Genomic DNA, 25,123 nt, shown 5'->3' with positions numbered 1-25,123 from the left:
AATTCAACCTGCCACAGGAGCTGCTGAAGCAGTTCTACTCAGCCGTCATCGAGTCTGTTCTGTGCACTTAATATAACTGTTTATAATTTAGTAAACTGTCAATAACTGTCTTCTATCTATAGCACACCTGTACATACAATTTATTCTTTTTTTGTGGTTTATATTTATGCATGTGTATTTTATTCACATCTTATTTTTATTATCTGTGTGTTGTTGTTGTCTCCGTGTACTGGAAGCTTGTGACACTATAACAAATTCCTTGTATGTGCAAACATACTTGGCAATAAAGCTCTTTCTGTTTCTGTTTCTGTTTCTGTTTCTGAAGTAGGCTGACCATGGTGAGCATTAATAGCTTGCCATAAGCAACACGTGAACTCATTCACACAGTTCTATAGAACAGAGTCCACTATTTGTTCCAGCTCAAAGCAGCAGCAGAGCTGAAAGAATAATAATAAAATTAGTTGGTCAGATTAGTGTTTGGTAGCATGAAGTGCCAAAAACCATAGTGCACGACAAAATGTCAGCTGCGGAACTCAGATTCCACGCCTAAAAGCAGTCACGTGAACAAGAGTTGGAAGCGTAAGCGCCAAATCAATGTACGTGCCTTCATTAATGCAGTGCAGAAGTAGAGAGAAACAGGAAAATCACCTGCTCACTCTGCAGGCTGAGTCACTATGGCATTAGGTGTTAAACAGCTTGCCATAGGAATTACTCTAGATATGTGAGCTCGCCCACTCATTTGTTGCAGCTCAAAGCAGCAGCGGAGCTGAAAGAAATATTATCAGCCGGGCAGACTAATGCTTGGTAGCATTAGTGCAGCGCAGAAGTAGAGAGAGAGAGAGACAGATAGGAAAAACCATCTGCTCACTCTACAGCCTGAGCCGTAATAGTATTACAGCTTGCCACTTAATGTTCCAGCTCAACGCAGCATCGGAGCTGAAAGAAATATTATATTAGTCGGGCAGACCAATGCTCGGTAGCATGAAGCGCCAAGCCATAGTGCATGACAAAACATCTGCTGCTGGACTCCTCAGAGTCTGTACCTAATAACGATGAACGTGCCTGCATTAGTGCAGCGCAGCAAGTAGAGAGAAAGATAGGAAAAACCCGTCTGCTCACTCTACTGCCTGAGCCACTATGTTTTAGCTTCAATAAGAAGGCTCGCTATAAGAAACTCTTAATACGTGAGCTCATCCACTTATTTGTTTCAGCTTGACGCAGCAGCGGAGCTGCAAGAAATAGTAATTAGTCGGGCAAACTAATGCTTGGTAGCATGAAGCGCCAAAACCATTGTGCACGACAAACATCTGCTGCAGGACTCCTCAGGGTCCATGCCTAAAAACAGTATACGAACAAGAGTTGGAAGCATAAGCGCCAACTCAAATGAACGTGTCTGCATTAGTGCAGCGCAGCAAGTAGAGAGAAAGATAAGAAAAACCCGTCTGCTCACTCTACCGCCTGAGCCACTATGTTTTAGCTTCAATAAGAAGGCTCGCTATAAGAAACTCTTAATATGTACTGTAAACTGTAATGGACCCTGTTGGTCTCTACTGGTAATTGGTTGCCTTCTATTGGTGGCTTGTTAAAATCAATAAATCCTAATGGAATATGTCCCAAAACACAATACAGAAAACAATTTTTAATGGTTTAAATGGTTAAAAGTTGATGGTTTGTAATGTTTGTAATTGTTATTTGTAGTGGAAAGCATTAAAATTTTAGTGGGGACATAATAATTTTTTTTTCAGTAGGGACATAAGCCTATATCAGTTATACATTGGTATTGTGGCTGCTGTGTGTCAACTAACTAACTAGTTGTGTACTCAAAGTTTACTACTGTTATACTTAAAGTACACTTAAAAGTATACTTTTATATACTAGAAAGTGGGCCAATTTAGTCCCAAGGAGTATTGAAATAGTACACTTACAAGTATACTACTAGTACACTAATATTTGTATACTTACTACATAAAGTATACTTAAAATATACTTGAACTTTACTTAAGTATACTTAATAAAATAAACTTAAAGTATACTTTTTGGTAAGGGTCTGCAGGTATTTGGAAATCAAAGCAATAATTGCCACTTGCCATTCTCAAGTAAAGGATTTGGACGTTGACTGGTGCTTTTCTATATGCTAATGACATTAATTAAGGGGCAATTACAAGGTGAAGATCTTAAACCATTCAGGTGCGCCCAATTTCAAGATCACAATTATTTATAGATTTTACATCTGTAAGAGAGAGACGTACGTGCAATTTTTGTGCATACATTCATTTATCTGAACCACACATATGCACATTTGAGAAGTGATCTTAGATTAATTGTTGGACGGTTTCTACGCAGAATTTTATAAAAGAGGCCCCTGGTTTAATGGTACAGACAATTGAAGGTGACTCTATCACCCCCTTGAGCACTGAGGTTTGTTAGCAGCACAGCAAAACAAAGGCCCATTTTAAGTATCATTCATCAGCTTTTGCATATTTTAAATAAACTGTTATTTAATAATTTATGAGAACGCGGCATTCCTGTTTTATGTCCATCTCGATATTACCAGCCTATGATCATACTTGGAGCGCCCTCTCTCTCTTTCTCGCTCTCTCTATCTCCCTCCCCACTTGCTGTCTCCTCTTCCTCATCTGAAGTATTTAAACCTGTTCGTTTTTAAATCTGGAGGCAAATCAATCTACTACACAAGTTGAGAAGGTAAGCACTCAAAGGTATTTGTAATGCTGTATTTTGGAATTCATGTGTTGCAAATAACTTCTCACTCTTACATACTCTGTGTATCTATTTTATTTTCAGATCAGATGACACAGATGGAAAATATTCATCCTACTGCTTGATGGACTTCACAAAGTTGTGGAAATCATTTGGAGGAAAAACAAAAACAACAAAAAAGCAAGGAAAAAGGAGTCACAGATACCAGTGCAAAAGGGCAATGAATTCTACAATGTTTCAGTACTCCACAGCAGACAGATATGCAGAAGCTTTTGCAAAAAATTTTTCCACTGTTCTTCTTGGGATCATAGTAAACTGCGTCAATGGAATGTTTGTTTTCACGTTCTTCAAGAGTTCAGTTTTCTACAATGATCCAAGATATATATTGTATATTCACATGGTCATCAATGATATGCTCTTGGTTTTTTTCAGTGTAAGTCTTGTTGTGATGGCTTATGCATGGCCGAAGGTTCCTCTCCCGTTCTGTGTTTCACTTCTAATAATATCCTCAACTACTCATAAGAACACTCCTCTGACTTTGGCCGGTATGGCCGTTGAGCGTTACATTGCCATCTGCAAACCACTACATCACCATCAGATCTGCACAGTGCGCAGGACGTACATCCTCATCTCTCTGATTTGGGGTGTAGGAGTTTTACCTGGACTGGCTGACTTGATTCTCCTTTCAATTGTTCGCCCTTTATCTGTGTTTTCAACAAGTGGTCTCTGTAGTACAACTAATGTGTATAGCACGCCGTACCATGAAGAACAGAGCAAAATTACACACGGGATTTATACATCTGTTGTGTGGGTAATTCTTGTATTCACATATTGTCGAGTGCTGATTGCGGCCAGAAGGGCCTCCACTGACAAATACTCAGCAAAAAAGGCCCAAAGCACCATCCTGTTACATGGAATACAGCTTCTGCTGTCTATGATGTCTAACATTACTCCTGTTATAGACAAGATTTATGGCAATCTTGTTCCTACACTATGGTCAAAAATCATCTTTTTCAATTATCTTCTTACAAACTTATTACCACGACTGCTTAGCCCCCTTATTTATGGTGTTCGAGATAAACATTTTTTTAAATATATGAAAGGACTTCTTTCATGTAGATTATTTAATGTAAAAGTTGAATCAATCAAGCACTGAGTTAAAAATGTATCATCAGATAAGCATTATGTTAATACTCTATGCAGAAAATATTTTTAATAAGTGCCTTCCTCGCATTATTTTCTTGCTCATACTTATTTTGTAATTATAAGTTCTTGGGAAATTAGAATTTGGAAATAAGGTGTGACAAAGTGTTAAAAAATATTAAAAAATATCTGTAGCATTAAAAACATAGTTTTACAAATGAACAAGCATTGTCTCACAAAAATAGAGTTATATTTTATGAAATATATCACATTTGTGAAATCGTGTCTAACAAGTTTCTTGCTTCATTTCTTATTTTACTGTATCACTTTTTTTCTCCATATTTTGGAAACATAAAAAAGTTGATTCATAATATTTGTTTTCATTTGCAAATCAATTTTTATGTTTCAGACTAATGTTCTTCTACATGTTCTCTGTAACACTTAATGCCTTAATAAAATGTCTAATCTATCTATCTATCTATCTATCTATATACTGTATATATATTTATATTTATATATATTGTGTACATTCACTGTATACATGTGAATTAGCGCTACCTTAATACCCTGATTTAATACACAATCACAATATACAATAAAGATTGTGGGCACTCTAGTACAACAACAAAACAAATCCCTGTAATAGTCAAAATATTAACTTGTCGAATTTTCTATATATATATATTTTTTTTTACCCTATTTACCTGTAGTGTCTCTGGGTGAGAATTCACATACCAAGTCCTGATGTCCTTTACAAAAGTTGTCTTGTAAAAGAAAATCAATATTGGACTTAATATGATGGGGGGAAAATAGTGTGCACTGTTAACTTCAATATTCCAGTTAAATAAACAAACACTGCATTATGAAAACTCGAACAATTACTAGAAAGTTATAGATTGTATATTGAAAATGCACTCAGATGACTTCACTGAGTCCTGATGTCCTTTACAAAAGTTGTCTTGTAAAAGAAAATCAATATTGGACTTAATATGATGGGGGAAAATAGTGTGCACTGTTAACTTCAATATTCCAGTTAAATGAACAAACACTGCATTATGAAAACTCGAACAATTACTAGAAAGTTATAGATTGTATATTGAAAATGCACTCAGATGACTTCACTATTAATAATATTGCAGTAAGGTTGCCATATTCCTCTTGTTTAACCAGTTGTTTTTTTATTTCTAATGGTCTATTTATTTCTTAGTGTAAGTTTGAAAATGATATGCAAGTCAAATTCTAGATCAGTATTTCATGTCCACATATTTATTTATTAAGAAGCCATAGTATGTGGTCAAAAAATAGCAGAGTATACCAAAATCTCTTGCTCACTCTCTCACTCACGGCCTCTCTCTCCCTCCCTCTTTCTTTGTTCAATTATGTATATAAGCTGGTCGCTTTACTTCTGGAGCCAAATTGACTAAGCAAACTGATAAGGTGATTTTGATCATTTTGTATTTTAATTTATAATAACTGATCTGTGTTGCATACTCCATAAAATGTATATCTTTTGTATTTCCATATCAGGGTAACACATGAAAAGATCTTTGGGACATCAACTTCGTGCTTGATGGACTTTGGACTGTCATTGATATCTTACAAGGAAAACAAGCCACAACAAATTCCTGATATGATTTTGAGTCACTGAATTACATTACTGCTATCATAGACAAGATTTCTGCTCAACTTTTACTAGATGATCGGAAAAAAGTGACCATTCCTAATTATTTTCTAACAAACTTATTACCACGACTGCTTACCCCCCTGATTTATGGTGTTCGAGATAAACTTTTTTACAATCACATGAAATGGCTTTTTGCATGTAAAATACTTCTTGTAAAGGTTGAATCAACCAAGCAGTGAGCAAAAAAAAGGCTTTTTATCTTGCTGTTAATTGTTTTCTTTATTTACTCTCTGCTGAAAACTGCTGTTTTTAGTGAGTTCTTTATTATTAGACTTCTTTGGTAATGCTTACATATGTTTAGTGTAATCATAAATTATTAAATGAAAAAAAAATGGATGGCATCATAATATAATATAATATAATGGAAATACGTTTAAAAATGTGCAAATTCTTAATGCAAGTGTATTGTACTTAGATGAATGATTTGCAACACTTGATGCAAATATCAAACTTGAGTCTATGGCATAATTCCTGAAGCACGACTGGTAGAGTGTGTGGCTAGAAATGCCAACGCTTATGATAATAAATGTAAATCTTGAATGCACTGTATAAAATTGTATGTCAAATTAAATAATATAAATAAAAAGATATACGGCCATGCTGTCCTGTAACAAATGGACAAAATTACTGTTTGTTAGCTGTCAGTAACAATGAACTGAAGGCTACAAAACTTAAATGATCATTAAATGTTTTTACACAATGTTTGACATAATGACTTCATACGTGAATTAAAATAAAACTCTGTAATTTAGGTCAATCAATTTCAGAGTGGCCAAACTCTCCCTTTCCCTCCCTTCCTTCCTTTTTCCTTTCTCTCTCAAGCTCTTTTTTCTCCCTCCTCAATTAAATCTCAGATGAGTATATAAACTGCTCAGTTATGCCTGGAACCAAAACTTTTACTAAGCAAACTGAAAAAGTAAGTTCACTCTTTCAACAATGTCTTAAATTTCGTTTTTATATTCCTCATAGCATATGCTTGTTAACATGCTAAATGTTTCTCCTTTTAATTTCCATTTCAGATTAAATAAATGGATAAATCTTCAGGATAAAGAAGATTTGTATTTCAGCTTGATCAAGCTGATCAGCCATCAAGATCTTTGGAAGGAAACTACAGTCAACAAAACTACAACAACTACAGTCAAAAGTCTTTCTTCCAAAGAAAACGACTACCACTGAATTTTACACCAGTGCACAGGCACAATGAACTCAATTCAATGAAAATAATTTGCCATTGTTTTTCTTGCAGTCATAATTATCTACATCATTGGAGTTTTCGCATTCATATTCTTTGTATTATACTAATATTAATGAATTGCAACACTTGGTGCAAACATTGAATTTAAGCCTGTGTCATAAAACCTGTAGCTGAACTCATAGAGTACGTGTGCAACTAGCAATGCCATTTTCATGAGTTCACTACTTGTCATTGAACACCGATATTAATAAATGCAACTTTGGAAAAATGTGCCTCTATGTAAATTTTTTTGCAAAAACTCCTAGATACAATTTGTTGCAGTTTCCAGCTCAAATGACCCCTGGTGGCATTAAAACACAGATAACATTTATTCTTTTTCACACAAATTATGATTACGGGGCAGATTTGATTCATAAAGACTTGTAAGATTTGTAAACTAATACATTGACAATTGCATCTCATAACCAGCTTCATATGTATGACTTTTCTGACATAGTAAACTTGTTTGGTAGCTCACCTGGTAAAGCATTGCACTTGCATTGTGTACAAGTCGCGTGAATCACGAATTACAATAAATAATCTCAAAGACTTGTAAAGCAAGCTAAAATGGCATTGTTGTTTCAGCAAATGTGTTTTTCTCCCTGATGTTTGCTAATGTTAACGCTATTAGTAAGGTTTACAGTACACTCTCAGAAAAAAAGATACAAAAGCTGTCCCAGGGGCGGTACCCTTTTAAAAGGTACTAATATGTACCATTCGGGTAGTAATATGCACCTTTAATGTACTAATATGCACCCTTTAGGGTAAATAGGGTACCTTTTTAAAGGGTCTCAGATCTAATAATAAATGTATTGAAATCTAAGAATAGATTCTGATATTTTTGTTCAATGGATGGTAACTTAAAACTATAGTAGCCAAATTGACTGCAACCAGCATGATAAATGTTGCCAGGTTCATGTTCTTCTGTTTTGGATAAAACTGAAGGTGCTTTTAGTGCCACTTTGTAAGTGTCGTGAAACGTGCAAGAAGCAATGTAATATAATTTTGCAGAAAGGTCACCAAAGGCACATTTTTCCAATGAGCCTGTGTTGCGTTTTACACAACTTATGACATAATGTGTGTAAATGAAAATAATACTACTAACAATTTAAGTCAATACACTCCAAATTCTTTCTCACGTTAAATCTAGATGCTGGTATATATATATATATATATATATATATATAAACACACACAGTACACAGCATATTATATACAGTACATATGTGTACAGCATATTTACACCCTGAGAGAAACATAATTAAACTCTCTCTATACCTCCATCCCTCCCTTTCTTGTGGTCCTTTTCTCCCTCCTCTTTTACTCAAATGAGTATATAAACTAGTCTGGTCTTCAGCTCTGGAGTCAAAATTTACTAAGCAAACTGAAAAGGTGAGTGTTCTCTTTCAACGATGTCTTTAATTTTATTTTTTTTTACATTTATATTCGGTATAGCTTATTATTGGTAATCGGTTTCTCCTTTTTATTTTCTATATCAGAAAAATTTTCAGGATAAAGAAGATCGTATTCAAGCTTCATGAACTTTTGACAGTCATCAAGATCATTGAAAGGAAGAGAACAACAACAACAACAACAGTCTCTTTTTTTTCCAAGAAAAGGATTATCACTTATAATAATCAGTACACCAGCACACAAGGACAATGAACTCTACTGTGTTTCTCTATAGTGTACAAGAAAGATATGCAGATGCATTTGCAAAAAATTTTACCATTGTTCTTCTTGGGGTCATAATTATTTCCATCAATGGAATGTTTGTACTGACATTTTTCAGGAGTTCATTTTTCTACAACGATCCAAGATACATATTATACATTCACTTGGTTATCAATGATATGCTCATGGTTTTTTTCAGTGTAAGTCTTGTTGTGATGGCTTATACATGGCAAAATGTTCCTCTCCCGTTCTGTGTTTCACTTCTACTAATAACTGCAGCTGCTCATAAGAACACTCCTCTGACTTTGGCCGGAGTCTTTATTTTGAACAGTAGGCTTTTTTTCAATTAATTATTTCAATTACAATATATTTTTAGCCAAACTATAGTTATATAATATGAACAATGACAGAAAATTACCTATTAATATTGATAATAGTATTGTATTACGATTATTTTTAATTAAATAAATTGCACTGTTTAGTTTTATTGTACTTATTTTTAAATTAACCAAAGAGAATTTGCATTTTGCGATGAGGTCTAAAATACTTTTATGTTTAGGCCTACAAAATGTAAGCGTCTTCCATATTGTACAGCTCACATCTGCCAAATAGCCAACTTCTGCCAACACTTCCACACATGTAACATTTGATCATTTTCTCTGATTACAACCAAAGTTAAATTAGTATAAACGTAAATGACTAATTAACCTCCCCAGTCTTTTGTTAATTTGTCACATGACCGAAGCAATGAATTAAGCGCCTACACCTGGTCGCTTGTTGCTAGTGGCATTTTCACTGTCTGTTATCATACGAAGGCACCTGTCAAGGGTTTGATATATTAGGCAGCAAGTTAAAAGTCAGTTCTCAAATTTCATGTGTTAGAAACACAAAAGTGTTTTTGACAAGGGCCAAATAGTGATAGCTTGATGTCTGGGTAAGAGCATCTCCAAGTCTTGTGGGATGTTTCCAGTATGCAGTGGTTAGTACCTACCAAAAGTGGTGCAACGAAGAGGTGCACGTGCATTAAGGCTCATTAATGCACGTGGGGAGCGAAGGCTTGTCCATCTGGTAGCATCACACAGAAGAGCTGCTGTAGCTCAGATTGCTGAAAAACTTAATGCTGTTTATGGGGCTGCATAGTTGCAGATTGGTCAGAGTGTCCATGATGACCCTTGATGACCATGATGTCCCCTGTCCACCATTGGTCAAATGAAGGCATCACAGGAGCCAGGAAGTGAAGCTAACGTTGGATTTGAATGTGCCTTGATGCCTTCCTATACAGCATTATTCAGTTTTTGGACACAGCCAATATCACTTCTCTTTGTGCTTTATATATACATATATATAAATATTATTACTTGCCTATAAGGCCCTTAATGGGTTAACTCCTGCGTACCTAACTAGTCTTCTACCACGCTACAATCCATCACGCTCCCTAAGGTCGCAAAACTCTGGACTTTTGGTAGTACATAGGGTAGCAAAGTCCACTAAAGGAGGTAGAGCTTTTTCGCATTTGGCTCCCAAACTCTGGAATAGCCTTCCTGATAACGTTCGGGGTTCAGACACACTCTCTCGGACCTTGAACGTGGTAGTTACCTTGCTGTCTATGGGAGGGTCAGAGAGCCCTCAGATTTCATCAAAAATATCTTAAATTGTGTTCCGAAGATGAACGAAGGTCTTTCGGGTTTGGAACAACACGAGGGTGAGTAATTAATGACAGCATTTTCATTTTTGGGTGATCTAACCCTTTAACTCATGTCAGTTTGGCACCAGTCGCAATGCATGCTGGGTACCCGGCTGCAATGCTAATGCAGTGTCAGGTGTAAGCTTGGCCAATGCACTTCAAGTGCACTGTACTATTAAACATACGTTTTTGTGCAGAAAAACAAGACTTGACAGTGGAAGTTGTGTCCATTCTAATGAGGCTATATATAATGCCTCTTGTGGCACCAATTTACTAACATTGCATTATGAATTCCGTGTGAAATAAAGTTTGTGGCTGTCATAAAACTGCAAGGTGACACAAAGGTAGAGGATCCAAATGCAGTATATTAAATGAAGGGGTATTCCACAATCAAAGTCCAGAAACAGGCAGAAGGTCATATACACAGGTAATCAGTCCAGACATTAACAACAATATTTGGGTCTTTATTTTGAACAGTAGGCTTTTTTTCAATTAATTATTTCAATTACAATATTTTTTAGCCAAACTATAGTTATATAATATGAACAATGACAGAAAATTACCTATTAATATTGATAATAGTATTGTATTATGATTCTTTTTAATTAAATAAATTGCACTGTTTAGTTTTATTGTACTTATTTTTAAATTAACCAAAGAGAATTTGCATTTTGCGATGAGGTCTAAAATACTTTTATGTTTAGGCCTACAAAATGTAAGCGTCTTCCATATTGTACAGCTCACATCTGCCAAATAGCCAACTTCTGCCAACACTTCCACACATGTAACATTTGATCATTTTCTCTGATTACAACCAAAGTTAAATTAGTATAAACGTAAATGACTAATTAACCTCCCCAGTCTTTTGTTAATTTGTCACATGACCGAAGCAATGAATTAAGCGCCTACACCTGGTCGCTTGTTGCTAGTGGCATTTTCACTGTCTGTTATCATACGAAGGCACCTGTCAAGGGGTTTGATATATTAGGCAGCAAGTTAAAAGTCAGTTCTCAAATTTCATGTGTTAGAAACACAAAAGTGTTTTTGACAAGGGCCAAATAGTGATAGCTTGATGTCTGGGTAAGAGCATCTCCAAGTCTTGTGGGATGTTTCCAGTATGCAGTGGTTAGTACCTACCAAAAGTGGTGCAACGAAGAGGTGCACGTGCATTAAGGCTCATTAATGCACGTGGGGAGCGAAGGCTTGTCCATCTGGTAGCATCACACAGAAGAGCTGCTGTAGCTCAGATTGCTGAAAAACTTAATGCTGTTTATGGGGCTGCATAGTTGCAGATTGGTCAGAGTGTCCATGATGACCCTTGATGACCATGATGTCCCCTGTCCACCATTGGTCAAATGAAGGCATCACAGGAGCCAGGAAGTGAAGCTAACGTTGGATTTGAATGTGCCTTGATGCCTTCCTATACAGCATTATTCAGTTTTTGGACACAGCCAATATCACTTCTCTTTGTGCTTTATATATACATATATATAAATATTATTACTTGCCTATAAGGCCCTTAATGGGTTAACTCCTGCGTACCTAACTAGTCTTCTACCACGCTACAATCCATCACGCTCCCTAAGGTCGCAAAACTCTGGACTTTTGGTAGTACATAGGGTAGCAAAGTCCACTAAAGGAGGTAGAGCTTTTTCGCATTTGGCTCCCAAACTCTGGAATAGCCTTCCTGATAACGTTCGGGGTTCAGACACACTCTCTCTGTTTAAATCTAGATTAAAGACACATCTCTTTGGCCAAGCATTCAAATAATGCATCTCATAATCTTGTACTGCAGTTATATCTGATCAAATGCACATTATTATTCTTTAGTTTGGGTTAAACAAATACATTTTGCTTGGTTGGAACAGCAGCTACGCTAATTATGTCTCTATTTGTTTGACATCCCGTGGTAACTAGGATTTACACATGCTTCAGTCTGGATCCAGAACACCTGAGAAGAGATGATGCCAACCCCTCAGTGGACCTCAGATGATGCCAACCCTGAAACAACATATAGAACTACCACATTTTGCTATAAGTTTGATTGCATCATATGATAATTGCTGTTAATAGTGTTCATCGTCTGTTTGATTACGTCTTTAATTGATTTTTCCGTACATTTCTGCCATATGTACATTAACTGACAGTCACCACTGATAAGCTACCACTAAATATTGTAGAAACTTAATTTGCTGTAAAGTTGCTTTGGAACGATTTGTATCGTGAAAAGCGCTATACAAATAAACTTGAATTGAATTGAATTGAATATACACATATACATACACACACTGTAGATTCACAGTAGATTTATCAATGTAATATTCATGGTGTTACTTGCATTTGCATTGAAAATATTCCACTGTAATGTGACCCAAGTGCAATGACCATCATATTTAAAATTCATGATCCCTGCCCTTTCCACAAACCATAAATAACACATGAGCATAATGTAGCACTCTACTGATTAAAATTCATGTGAACTTCAGACTGCCCACATTCCAGAAATGGTTCTTCTGCTCCAAGGTAAGTCTATCTATACGACTTCTCAAAAGAAATAAGACTGCAGTATAGTAGGTGATTTTTTTTTTCTTTCTCTTCCAGATCCTTGCTTGTAAAGAATTTGGAAATGAACTCGACGATCCAGATTGTGGATAGTTATGAAGAAGCTCTTGCCAAAAACATTGTGATTGTTTCTCTTGGTCTTATCATTACTTTCATTAACGGAATGCTAGTGGTGACTTTCTTCTCCAATCCAATGTTTTCAAGAGACTCCAGATACATTTTATACATTCACCTGGTAATCAATGACATGCTCATGATATGCATATCAGTGACTTTATATGTGTTGACCTATGTTTCACCACTTGTGAATGCATCATTGTGTTGTGTATTGGTTTTTCTTGGTGCAACCACCTTTATGATCACTCCATTGAATCTGGCTGGTATGGCAATAGAGCGTTTCATTGCTATCTGCAAACCACTGCATCACTCTCAGATTTGCACACCACGAAGAACCCACCTCTTTATATGTTTGCTATGGGTTATTGGGGCTATACGTTCTATAGCAGATGTCATTATTTCACTTTTAACCCAACCCATATCTTTCTTCAGATCATTTATACCTTGCTACCCAAATTATTTGTTCCCTTCCAAAAGCCACCAGGACAACACCACTGCTTCACAAGTCATCTGCATGTCATTGGTGTGGATAATTCTCATTTATACTTATTGTAGAGTCCTGTTCACCGCCAGAAAGGCTGTTTCAAAGGGTTCAGCAAATAAGGCTCGAAGTACGATAATGTTGCATGGTGTCCAGTTACTTCTTTGTATGCTTTCCTATATCACTCCTTTTATGTTTATAATTATTACTCCTTTTTTCCGTCTTCAGCAAACTAAGATCACTTTCTGTGTTTATCTGTTTACAAATATTTTGCCAAGATTACTAAGTCCTTTGATATATGGGGTCCGAGACCAGAAGTTTGTGAAACAAATGAAGGAATACTTTACTTGTAATGTTGTTATTGTAAAGATAGTACCATCATAATTGTGAATTTTATTAGGCTAAAATGTATTTAGAAATAATTTGATTTATTTGCGTTTCTTTAATTATGACATTTGTTTTGTTTGAGATTTGAGAGCATCAATGAGAGCAGAAGCTCTCATGTGTATGAATGTCACTGAATTAGATAACAAAATGTCAAACCACGTGGCAAATACAGTACAAACAAATGATGAATGAACTTTACTCAGAAATAACTCTACTTTTCTGAGCCATTTTTTTAATCAGCGGGTGTTTTAGTGATTTTTTAGTGGATGTATGAAATCTATTCACCTCAAGTTCACAAAGGTGTTGTTAATCACTTTAACTATGGGAAGAACCCACAAATTGTGTCTTTATTTTGAACAACCTCTATTGCTTTATCAGTTAAAATTATAGCCAAACTAGTTTTAAAATGAACAGTTTTAAAGTTTAGTTAAGTTTAGATTTTCTATTATTATTTAACTTGAGAAAAGAGAAAATGAACGAGAAAAGAAACTCTCTGTGTGATGACTAAAGGTATGCACACTCTTTTGTTTTATTTTGTCATATAAGAATAGCAACTAATTTAAAGCATAGACCAAGAAGGTGTTGTTTTAAAATATTATTAATTACACAATGTATGCATGCATAAATCAAATGGATATTGTTTCGATCAGTAAAATATGCAACACTGTGACTTTATTAGTTGAGAAAGTTTAAAGTGACTGAGTGAGACTTCTACTTCCAGTCTAACTTACTCAGTTATTTCCGTGGATTTGCAGCGCCATCTTGCGGTTTTTCTGTATAGTTTTGCTCGTGCACACTTACAGTGTGTTGAGCTCACCTGAGGAATCTCAGCGTCCGGTGACAGAAGCTTTCGAATATACAACAACAAATACATATTTGGCTTTTTAATCACTCATTATGGCCGAATGTGTGCGAGAGGGCGAAAGTTACACACTAACAGAAACGAAAGTGAAACCCTTTCCTCAGAATCAGATCACTTTCTGTCCTGACAGAAGAACCAAACGCTAAACTGCGCTGAAAGGTAAATGTTACTGAAATTTCCTACTCTTTGACGGTTTTTTTTGTCAATAATAGCTCATTACAGCTAATTATAAAGTTGCCATATTTAAAAATTCGTCACTTGTGGTTCGCAAATGTACAGTATCCTTGAAAACTCTCAGTTCCTGCATTGTTTACACCCAGGTTTTGAACAGGTGTGTTTAAAAGACCCACCACTGCAAAACAGGACAGTGGTACTAACATGTTGGACATGCACATAGTAATAGTACAGTATTTTTTCAGAATGTAACATGTAAATACCATGGTAGCCTACATGAATATGGAAAATCGGGACTTAGGCTATTGGCATCTGCTGTACTGCTTTGTAAAGGACACCACTGCTATAATGATTTGTCATTCTTACAGAAAAATGGCTCAGGCTGATATTGACGAGGGGTTATATTCTCGACAGCTGTAAGTTTACTGTAAAATATTCTTATTAACTTTCCTGAGGCTATCTGCATCTTGGTTAACCTCTACCTTTTTTGTTCTTTCTATCTCTGATATCTTTGGAAATTGCATTGCTAGCAGTCACTGCTGCACAAGAGTGTAAAGTACCTGAATAATCATATTTTCATTTTTAGTAATCATTTTTACTTTATTTACAATAAGTGCTATTGAAACTGAATGCAATTATTTCAATAGAAAATTTGTTGTACTTTTTTACAATAGTTAGATGTTAAAAGTACATGTTTCGCATGTTTGCAGTTTCCTCTGTTTGTTAAAACAAACAAACAAAAAGAAAAGCATGGAAGCATAGTAAACAAAATGTGACCCTGGACCACAAAAGCAGTCTTAAGTCTTAGTTTGCTTAATTTGCTGTAAAGTTGCTTTGCAATGATTTGTATCGTGAAAAGCGCTGTACAAATAAACTTGAATTGAATTGAATTGAATTAAGTCGCTTGGGTATATTTTTAGCAATAGCCAAAAATTGACCCTTATGACTGGTTTTGTGGTCCAGGGTCACAAATGTTTAAAAGCAGACATGTGATGCTTGTATTTTTGTACATGCACATTCATTAGTTTTTAATTTTGTTGTATCAGGTTTTAATGTTAATGTAAATCATCTTTTTGAGGTCGGGTTACTTAGCTCGAGGAATTCCAGTTATGTATTTCATCAGTGCTGTACGAATAGTTATGCCCCACCTTGCCTGGTCTCTTCCTGGTATTTTTCACATAAAAACCAAAGCAAAAGTGACTGGGCTTGTTTTATGCGTAGTTGAAATCATTTGTATACTATTTTGTTTATCAGAATTGGATTAGAATTAGTTTATCAAATACAATAAATGATGACTGTGCTTAAAGACACAATATGTAAGTTTTCGCCACTAGAGGGAGCATATTCAAAACAAACAAAGTAACAAAGGCGTAGTTTTCTCTGGGGACACATGGCTCGAAAGCAGCGGAGCTTTTATTATGCCACAGTCAACCGCTTCCGCGCCTTCCGGTCGTGAGTATGTGGGGGGGGGATAAAACAGGTGTGATACTGTTTTATCACACTAGATACATTTGAAAGTTCTGTTATAATGCTACTCTGTGCGGTCGTCACCGGTCTATTAAAACACACAACATATTAAAGCGTCTTTGGTGTTTCCATGTTTTCTACAAAACAAAACCAGAAATCGAGGGGTTATGACGTCATTGGCAGGCGACACAATGACACTATGGACACGGTCCAGTGTCACTAGTTAAAATTGCTTATTTCTCTGGATTTAAACATTCTTCGAAACATTTGGGATAATGTAAGTACACAAGTCAGCAAAATACATAACACTGTTCTAGTGGTTTTTGGATATTTTAATAGAAAAGTCTCACATATTGTGCCTTAAAGAGCATTTTGATTTTTTTTAAATTGCTTGTTCCCTAATTCTCAGTAGCTTACTGTTTATTGTGAAACTATTTCATATGTTATTTAAATATGCAAAGTGCAAAGAATACATCATGGTAGCATTTGTTAAATTAAATGTATGCTTGTTTTATTTTAGATTGAAAGTTTTATTTATTCTGTCACACAAAATAGGTCTATTTAAAATTTAGCATTCACAGTTCAAATGTTTTAAATATTAAATCAGTTGGTAGAGAAATGTAACTTTTATCTCACAACAGGTACGTGATTGACCATGATTCAATGCGTCGCATGGGAAGGGCCGATGTCCTCATTGCTGGAATGCGAGGTCTTGGCGTGGAGATTGCCAAAAACGTGATCCTGGCTGGAGTTCGATCGGTCACCATTCAGGATGAGGGTGTGGTGGAGTGGAGAGATCTGTCTTCTCAGGTAATAAGTCCTATTAATGCAATTAAAAGAATAGTTCACCTAAATGAATATTCTGTCAGCATTTATTAACCACAAAAGATGATGTTTTGAAGATGCTCCAAGCTGCTGTTTTGAACAGTGATTCATACATGTGTGCATTCAGACTTGCAAGGCCAATTGCAATGTGGTACATTTAAATATTTTGAATTAAATGCAACTTCGAAATAGTTTTGAGAGCTAAAATGTGGAAAGAATTTACTTTCATTGCATGGAAAAATCTGCTCCCCTTTTGTGTTCCATGAAAGAAAGCAAGTCATGCTAGTTTGGAAAGACATGACAGTTAGTAAATGATGACATAATTTTCATTTTAAGGTGGATCATCCTTTTAATTTGTAAAAATGTAAATGGATTATTCAGGTGTCTTTTACAAACGGCTATTTATATAATCACTTATTTACATGAAATTCTCTCTGTAGTTTTACCTAAAGGAAGCTGATCTGGGTCAGAACAGGGCCTTGTGCTCTGAGAAGCAGCTCGCTGGTCTGAACGTCTACGTTCGAGTGTCTGCCTGGGCTAACAAACTCGATGAGGACTTCCTCAGCAAGTTCCAGGTGAGTACTGATTCTGGTCTCATAATGCATATGCAAAAAAGATTTTAGTTTTAACCCTTTTTTCCTGCTTTGTTATATTTAATGTGTTTATCACAATAGGTGGTGGTGCTCACAAATTCACCTTTAGAGGAGCAGCTACGTGTGGGAGCATTTTGTCATTCGAACAATATAAAGTTTATTGTGGCTGACACCAGAGGGCTTTGTGGGTAGGCTGCATCCCATGAATCAGAAAATATCTGAAAAAGGTTAAAATAGTGCTGAATCACATTCTGATTTCCGTGTTTGGTTCGCAGGCAGCTGTTCTGTGACTTTGGCGAATCATTTGAGGTCAGAGACACAAATGGAGAGACTCCAGTATCAGCCATGATTGCTCGTATCAGCAAGGTGACACAGGACAAAAATCACACATTCACTTTCAGTTCGGTCCTCTTAAAGGGATACTCATCCTCATGCAGTTCCAAATCTATAAGACCTTTGAGTAACTTTGAAATACAAATACAGACAGTTTTAAATTTTGAACATTTTTAATGAAATCTGAGAGATTTCTGTCCCTCCATTAAATGCCTGTTCCAGCAAAATTAATCCATAAGAATCCAGCAAAAAGAATATCCACATAAATCAAGATATTTAATCAAGCATTTTTGAGTTTCTGTTCACCGTAATTGATTTGCTGTATATATGTGTGTTGATCAGTATTTAAATGTGAATGTAGATTAAATTAAATCTGTTCACCATAAAGTGATTGTGCCTTTTCAGAAAACTTGGATTACACAGTTTGATTCATGTGAATTAAGTTTATTTTGTCTTATGAACTTTATGAAGTGTTTAAGTGTTGGGGGAATGGACTTGTCTCAGAAATGTCTCAGATTTCATTAAAATATATATTTTTTGTGCTTCAAACATGAACACAGTCATATGGATTTGTAACAACATGACAGAATGTTCATTATTAGTTTCTGTGTAATTTTCTAGAGGTTCCAAATGGAATTGCAAACAATGATTGTTTCAAAACAAGTTGCCAAAAATTTCCTACCACCCCTTATGAGTCAACATTTCTTAATTTCGAATACAATTTTTACAATCCTCCAATTAATTTGAGCTGAAACTATATCTTATTTTCCATCGTAGGACAATCCAGGCATAGTGACATGCACAGATGAGGAAAGCTACCGATGTGAGTTCACCGATGGCATGTTTGTGAATTTCTCTGAGATTCAAGGCATGACTGAACTCAATAGTTATGGCCCCATTGAGATCAAAGTGAGAGGTAGGTGTCATATGATCAAATATATGGAAAACATCTAGAGCTGTGGATAGAGAAGATCAAGGAAAAAGTCAATAGCAATGCAAATCATTCAATAACAATATATATTAATGTTTTTAGACAACTACTCCTTCAGTATTTGTGACACTTCAAACTTTTCTGAGTATGTGAAGGGTGGAGTGGCAACTGAAGTGAAACAGCCTGAAATCCTCAGCTTTGTAAGTATCACCCAGAATTGATTTATTCCATAGTGAGGATACTTGACTGCATAGTATGGAATAATTAAATATTTTAAGATGCTACTGATGTAGTATGTTTTTGAAATGTGTCGACGTACAGCACTATAGAGGGAAGTCGTGGCCTAATGGTTAGAGAGTCGGACTCGTAACCCAAAGGTTGCGGGTTCGAGTCTCGTACCGGCAGGGATTGTAGGTGGGGGGAGTGAATGTACAGCGCTCTCTCCCACCTTCAATACCACGACTGAGGTGCCCTTGAGCAAGGCACCGAACCCCCAACTGCTCCTCGGGCGCCGCAGCGTAAATGGCTGCCCACTGCTCCAGGTGTGTGTTCACGGTGTGTGTGTGTTCACTGCTGTGTGTGTGCACTTTGGATGGGTTAAATGCAGAGCACTAATTCCAAGTATGGGTCACCATACTTGGCCACATGTCATGTCACTTTCACTTATAGCAAGTCACCTCATTCAGGTGATATTTTAATGCTCACAGAATCCTCTGAATGTGGCTCTGGATGAAGCAATCAGAGATCCTGAGCTTGTGAAGATGACGGACGATGGCAAGAGACAAAGACACCAGTCTCTGCACCTGGCCTTCCAGGCCCTGCATAGATTCACTCAGAAATACAGCCAGATACCCCATACTAGATCCCAGGTCAGTCAAACAACACCTTTATGCTAAATAAGGTTTTTAAAGTATGTCTATCGATATTTTCACAGGACAGGTGTGACCTATTTGACCGAGTGTATTGTCACAACATTGTGTAAAATGTCGGCTAAGGATAAAGAAAGTTGACTGGCACTTTAATAATTATTGATATACTTTTATCTCCATTAAAATATTTTATTATACATCTAAAAGCATTATAATTTTTTATGTTGTGAAAGATATTTGCTCAGACAATGATTACATTTGATTACAATTATAAATCATGCAGTGCATCATGACATATAAAATTTTGTACAAGGTTATTCTATTTTTTTTTTTTTCATAACTTTTTTTAAAAAGTAAATGGAAAAACAGTTTACAGCATTGTGTCTAACAAAAACAAACAAAAGTGGATTTTCACTACTGAATATAGGTCAGGAATTGTATTCTGAATGAGAAAGAAGCACTTAATGCTATGTTATAATAGTAGAATTAGAATTTATTGCACCTTGATCTGTGCAATCTGTGTTTTTGCTGCCCTATAGGCTGATGCTGAAGTGCTGGTTACTATCACTAAAGAGCTTTGCAGAGATGCAGAGTTTGATCAGCTTGATGAAGACACTGTAAGGCAATTATCTCTGGTTGCCAGCGGTGACCTGGCGCCTGTCAATGCCTTCATTGGCGGTCTGGCTGCTCAGGAGGTGGTGAAGGTGAGCTTAGTCATATAACATTTTACACTGGCAGCACCAGTTGAGTTTAAGACCATGGTGTATATATAAGCACATTTTTTAATGACTACATTTGTATGAAATCTTTCAGGCGTGCAGTGGTAAATTCACTCCTCTCAGACAGTGGCTGTACTTCGATGCCCTGGAATGCCTACCTCAGGAGGACGATGGAGTCCTTTCTGAAAACGCCTGTGCTCCTGTAAGCTACAAGGCAGCTCATTCTCAGTATTTAGAAAATACGAAAGTCTTGTTTCTGATGGTTTCTGAAGAACATAATCAACTGAGCACTTTATGTGCTTCTTATAAAGTGATCATTATCTTTTGTGCCGTAGAGAGACAGCCGATATGATGGGCAGATTGCTGTGTTTGGATCTGCTTTTCAAGACAAACTGAATAAACAGAACTATTTTCTGGTGAGTGTTTCACCAGCAGGGGAGGACATGATCCTGATTTGTGTTTCAGTAAACCCTGTTGGATGACTCTCAGCTACTTATCGTTGGTCTGTTATGGTGAGCAGTGAGCACATCAGTCAGTGGTGTCGAATGCACAGGAAATATTTTATGTGCCATGTGACATTTCCTGTTGAGCACTAAGGATATGTCAGTCAGAGTTTCCTATGTGAATCAACCGAATAATTCAGATTTTTGGGGGTGAATTTTCTGGTGTATTACTTTGGTGACTTTGAATGTCGCTAACAAAGAGTGAAAAATTTAAGGGGGTCTGAATACTTTCCGTACCCACTGTATTTAACACACCGTTTGTTCATATAAGTTTTATGCTAATGAAGTTTAAGCAAGGATCTATTAAATTGATCAAAAGTGGCAGTAAAGCCAATAGTGTTGCCAAAAATATATATATTTAAAATGAATTCTGTTTTTTTTTTTTTACTTTCTATTTATCAGTGAATTCTGAAAAAAAATGTATCACGGTTTCCAGAAAAATACGAAGCAATACAGCTGTTTTCAACATTGATAATTATAAGAAATGTTTCTAGAGCAGCAGTCAGCATATAAGAATGATTTCTGTAGGATCATGTGACACTGAAGACTGGAATAATGATGCTGAAAATGCAGCTTTGCATCACAAGAATAAATTACATTTAAAAATGTACAGTATTTCAAAAGAAAACTGCTAAATTCTAATAATTTTTGACAATATTACTGTTTTAGCGTGAAAGACTCCAAACTTTGAACAGTAGTGTAGTGTATATATGCTATAAAGAACATAACTTCCAAAATTTTACTTCAAAATTCCAAAACCTGCACCATCTCTCAGTCTTGGAGATTATTCATTTAATATTTCTGGTCAGTTCTCATCAGAATGTCTTTGTCTATGATCAGGTTGGAGCTGGAGCAATTGGTTGTGAGCTGCTGAAGAACTTCGCTCTGATTGGTCTGGGTGCGGGAGAGGGCGGGAACATTACAGTGACTGACATGGACTCTATTGAGCGATCGAATCTGAATCGACAGTTTCTGTTCCACTCTAAGGACATTGGGGTAAGACGAGTTGGCACCAAACAACAGCAAAGAACACCTATACAATTGATTTACACTTCAGAAATTGGATTCAGTAAGATCGATGACTGTTGTCTACAACAGAATATGAAATCTTTTTGAATGAGCCACATCTGTATCACGTTGCGCCTAACTTAACCCCTTAACTCCTTAACTATAATGCATTTATATTTATTCCTTCTGTGTCTCTCAGAGGCTGAAGTCTGAGGTGGCGGCAGAGTCTGTTAAAGAGATGAACCCTCACATGAACATCACCGCTCACCAGAACCGTGTGTGTCCTGAGACGGAGGAGGTCTACACACATTCATTTTACAGCAGCCTTGATGGTGTGGCAGCCGCGCTGGATAATGTGGATGCACGTGAGTGCTGACTCTGCTCAGTTTTATGATGCACTAACAGTGTTTACCAACCAAGTTCACGTCATCTCACCCATACTGACAATTGTAAACATGTGTCTAACATTTTATTTTCCTTATGCAGGAGTCTATCTCGACCAATGCTGTGTGCGAAACAAAAAGCCTATGCTGGAGGGAGGAACTCTAGGTAGTAAAGGCCACACTCTGGTAGTAGTACCACATCTGACTAAATCATACGGACCCTCCACATCGGGAGGGCAGGAAGCCATTCCTATCTGCACACTTAAGAACTTCCCTCACCGTATAGAGCATACGTTACAGGTCAGAAGGCACTTGTACTGATGGAAAGTTTATTTGATTGAACATTTATCTGTTTGACAGGTTAACAGGTTCAGCAATTCAGTAGCCACTTAAACATCTATTACCATTTCTCTCATTGTGTGAGCACAAACACTTTCATTTTGATGAGAGGTTTTTAGGAGTTAAACTGCAGTATTACACCAAATGTCGATTAAAGGCTCATTCACATCAAGAATGATAACTTTAAAGATAGCTAGAACGATAGCTGCTGTATATTAGTGTTCACACCAAAGGACAATTACATTCTGTTTATTGTAAGTGCGCACTGCATTTTTGTCGTCTGCCACATTAAATGCAATAAAATAATAAATAAACAGAATTGTATATATATTTATTAAATATTTGCAAATAAACTACGTGATAATTTTAATGCAGCAGTTGCATTTTTACCTTACATGAAGCTATGATTGTATGCGAATCACAAATCGATTGTTTGTCATTTTCAGTGGGCCAGAGACCAGTTTGAAGGACTTTTCAAACAAACAGCAGAGAATGTGAACAACTTTCTCAGGTATAGATGAATTCAGTTTAACTAGTTAATAGTCTAGAAGAGCAAATGTGTGGAGGATATATAGGGTGAAGAGGCTCTACAGTTATCAGCAGATACAGCTATTGTGCCAGAGATTCGGTTTCAAAATCATACTCCTTCAAGTATACATGCTCATGTCCAGGCTCAGCTATTCATTATTAGTGCAACCCCAGGCTGCCCCCTGGCTTCCTGCCACAAGTGTCAACTGTTGTCAGATCTCTTTTCCATCTGAAATGAAGTGAAGGATGTTTATAGAGAGGCGAGTGTGCAGGAAGTTGAGGTGCTGTGTGCTGTAGGCAGATACCGCAAAGGGAAGGCAGCAGCTTAACTGCCTCAATCTCAACTACTTCCTCTTGGCTGTTGGCAAATTGCAGCCTGTGAGTGATGATAATAGCCGTGCTTTTAGTGCCATGTGAAGCTTAATATATATATATATATATATATATATATATATATATAAATATAAATATGAATATATAAATTAGATTTTTTTTTTCAAATTACAGATTTTTATGACAATAAGGGGGTGAAATGTGATTAACTATTATTTAAAAAGTGAAATTTATTGCATTTAAAATAAGAAATTTAAAAAAGACCATTATCATCCCTAATGGTCTGTAAGCAAATTATTATTCTTATTTTATTTTTTTTATTATTTTATTTATTTATTTATTTTAGCTTGGGATGAAATTAGAGACAAACATAAAAGACAGTGACAACACAGTGACAATTTTAATGCAGCAGTTGCATTTCTACCATACATGGAGCTATGACTGTATGTGATTCACAAATCAATTGTTTGTCATTTTCAGTGGGCCAGAGACCAGTTTGAGGGACTTTTCAAACAAACGGCAGAGAATGTGAACAACTTTCTCAGGTATAGATGAATACAATTTAACTAGCTAATAGTCTAGAAGAGAAACTGTGTGGAGGAAATATAGGGTGAAGGGGCTCTGCTGTTATCAGCAGATGCAGATATCGTGTCAGAGATTCTGTTTCAATATTATACTACTTCAAGTATACAGGCTCAGCTATTCATTATTAGTTCAAACCCATGCTTCCTCCTGGACTTCCTGCCGCAAGTGTCAACTGTTGAACAATCTCTTTTCCATCTGAAATGAAGTGAAGGATGTTTATAGAGAGGCGAGTGTGCAGGAAGTTGAGGTGCTGTGTGCTGTAGGCAGATACCGCAAAGGGAAGGCAGCAGCTTAACTGCCTCAATCTCAACTACTTCCTCTTGGCTGTTGGCAAATTGCAGCCTGTGAGTGATGATAATAGCCGTGCTTTTAGTGCCATGTGAAGCTTAGCCTAAACAATTGATGTTTAAAAAAATTAAAATAATGAAAACTACTCATACTGATAGCGCTACCTCTTTTTTCCATCTCTGCAGTGACCCAACATTTGTTGATCGCACATTTGCACGTGGGGATGTGGAGGCTGTGGAAATACTGGAGGGCGTCTATAGGAGTCTGGGTGAGGAATGGCCTCAGAACTGGGCTGACTGTGTCAGCTGGGCCCGCAGACAGTGGGAAACACTCTACAACAATCATATTAGACAACTGCTGCACTGCTTTCCCCCTGACCAGGTAACACAGAGACCAGTGTACACATTTATACCATTTATACATACATGTGACATAGTAGCTAAAGCATATGGCTAGTAACCAGAAGGTATCTGGTTCAAACTAATTATGCAACCTAGGGGAATTATCACTGTAATAGGGTACATTTCATGAAAGCATGTCTATATAATATCCCAAAATCAAAATAATTTTTTTTTAATAATACCTATTTTAAGAACTAGTGTGATTTTTCCATTGTGACATTATTTCTATGATAATTGAGCAATTTTATTCCCCTAAAATTATAATTACCAGACAGTCTGAAATATATATATATATATA

The 25,123-nt window shown here is 36.3% G+C and overlaps 3 protein-coding genes across 3 annotated transcripts in view; all 3 read left to right on the top strand.

The window, feature by feature from the left end:
• The first annotated feature begins 2,938 nt into the window (after window positions 1-2,938).
• LOC107708075 (olfactory receptor 4K1-like) lies at window positions 2,939-5,724 on the top strand. Its single transcript, XM_016512220.1, has 2 exons — window positions 2,939-3,705; window positions 5,556-5,724. The coding sequence occupies exons 1-2, from the start codon at window positions 2,939-2,941 to the stop codon at window positions 5,722-5,724; spliced, it is 936 nt and encodes a 311-aa protein (XP_016367706.1).
• Window positions 5,725-12,763: 7,039 nt separating this feature from the next.
• On the top strand, window positions 12,764-13,681 carry LOC107708074 (olfactory receptor 4F6-like). The gene has a single exon (XM_016512218.1). It carries the CDS (start codon window positions 12,764-12,766, stop codon window positions 13,679-13,681), a length of 918 nt encoding a protein of 305 aa, XP_016367704.1.
• A 1,003-nt stretch (window positions 13,682-14,684) lies between these two features.
• Window positions 14,685-25,123, top strand: part of LOC107708073 (ubiquitin-like modifier-activating enzyme 1) — a 38,152-nt gene continuing 27,713 nt past the window's right edge. Inside the window, exons 1-17 of the mRNA XM_016512217.1 lie at window positions 14,685-14,705; window positions 15,089-15,136; window positions 16,829-16,997; window positions 17,453-17,587; window positions 17,687-17,793; window positions 17,881-17,971; window positions 18,716-18,854; window positions 18,972-19,069; window positions 19,577-19,738; window positions 20,278-20,442; window positions 20,552-20,659; window positions 20,793-20,873; window positions 21,801-21,956; window positions 22,168-22,333; window positions 22,455-22,651; window positions 23,137-23,201; window positions 24,610-24,805. Coding sequence (XP_016367703.1) covers window positions 15,093-15,136; window positions 16,829-16,997; window positions 17,453-17,587; window positions 17,687-17,793; window positions 17,881-17,971; window positions 18,716-18,854; window positions 18,972-19,069; window positions 19,577-19,738; window positions 20,278-20,442; window positions 20,552-20,659; window positions 20,793-20,873; window positions 21,801-21,956; window positions 22,168-22,333; window positions 22,455-22,651; window positions 23,137-23,201; window positions 24,610-24,805 — 2,079 coding nt within the window. The 5' untranslated portion in view covers window positions 14,685-14,705; window positions 15,089-15,092. The remainder of the gene's footprint in view (window positions 14,706-15,088; window positions 15,137-16,828; window positions 16,998-17,452; window positions 17,588-17,686; window positions 17,794-17,880; window positions 17,972-18,715; window positions 18,855-18,971; window positions 19,070-19,576; window positions 19,739-20,277; window positions 20,443-20,551; window positions 20,660-20,792; window positions 20,874-21,800; window positions 21,957-22,167; window positions 22,334-22,454; window positions 22,652-23,136; window positions 23,202-24,609; window positions 24,806-25,123) is intronic.

The sequence above is a fragment of the Sinocyclocheilus rhinocerous genome, unplaced genomic scaffold (genome assembly GCF_001515625.1).
Source record: "Sinocyclocheilus rhinocerous isolate Xijiao unplaced genomic scaffold, SAMN03320098_v1.1 scaffold113, whole genome shotgun sequence".
In the NCBI taxonomy this organism is placed as follows: domain Eukaryota; kingdom Metazoa; phylum Chordata; class Actinopteri; order Cypriniformes; family Cyprinidae; genus Sinocyclocheilus; species Sinocyclocheilus rhinocerous.
Note: the sequence above shows the minus strand (reverse complement) of the source record. Positions and strands in the feature narration are given on the sequence as shown.

Coding starts and splice junctions, on each gene's coding strand:
- LOC107708074 (XM_016512218.1), top strand. CDS start 12,764: ATGAACTCGACGATCCAGATTGTGGATAGTTATGAAGAAGCTCTTGCC.
- LOC107708075 (XM_016512220.1), top strand. CDS start 2,939: ATGAATTCTACAATGTTTCAGTACTCCACAGCAGACAGATATGCAGAA. Junction 3,706..5,555: donor ATTTATGGCAATCTTGTTCC/TACACTATGGTC, acceptor TCAACTTTTACT/AGATGATCGGAAAAAAGTGA.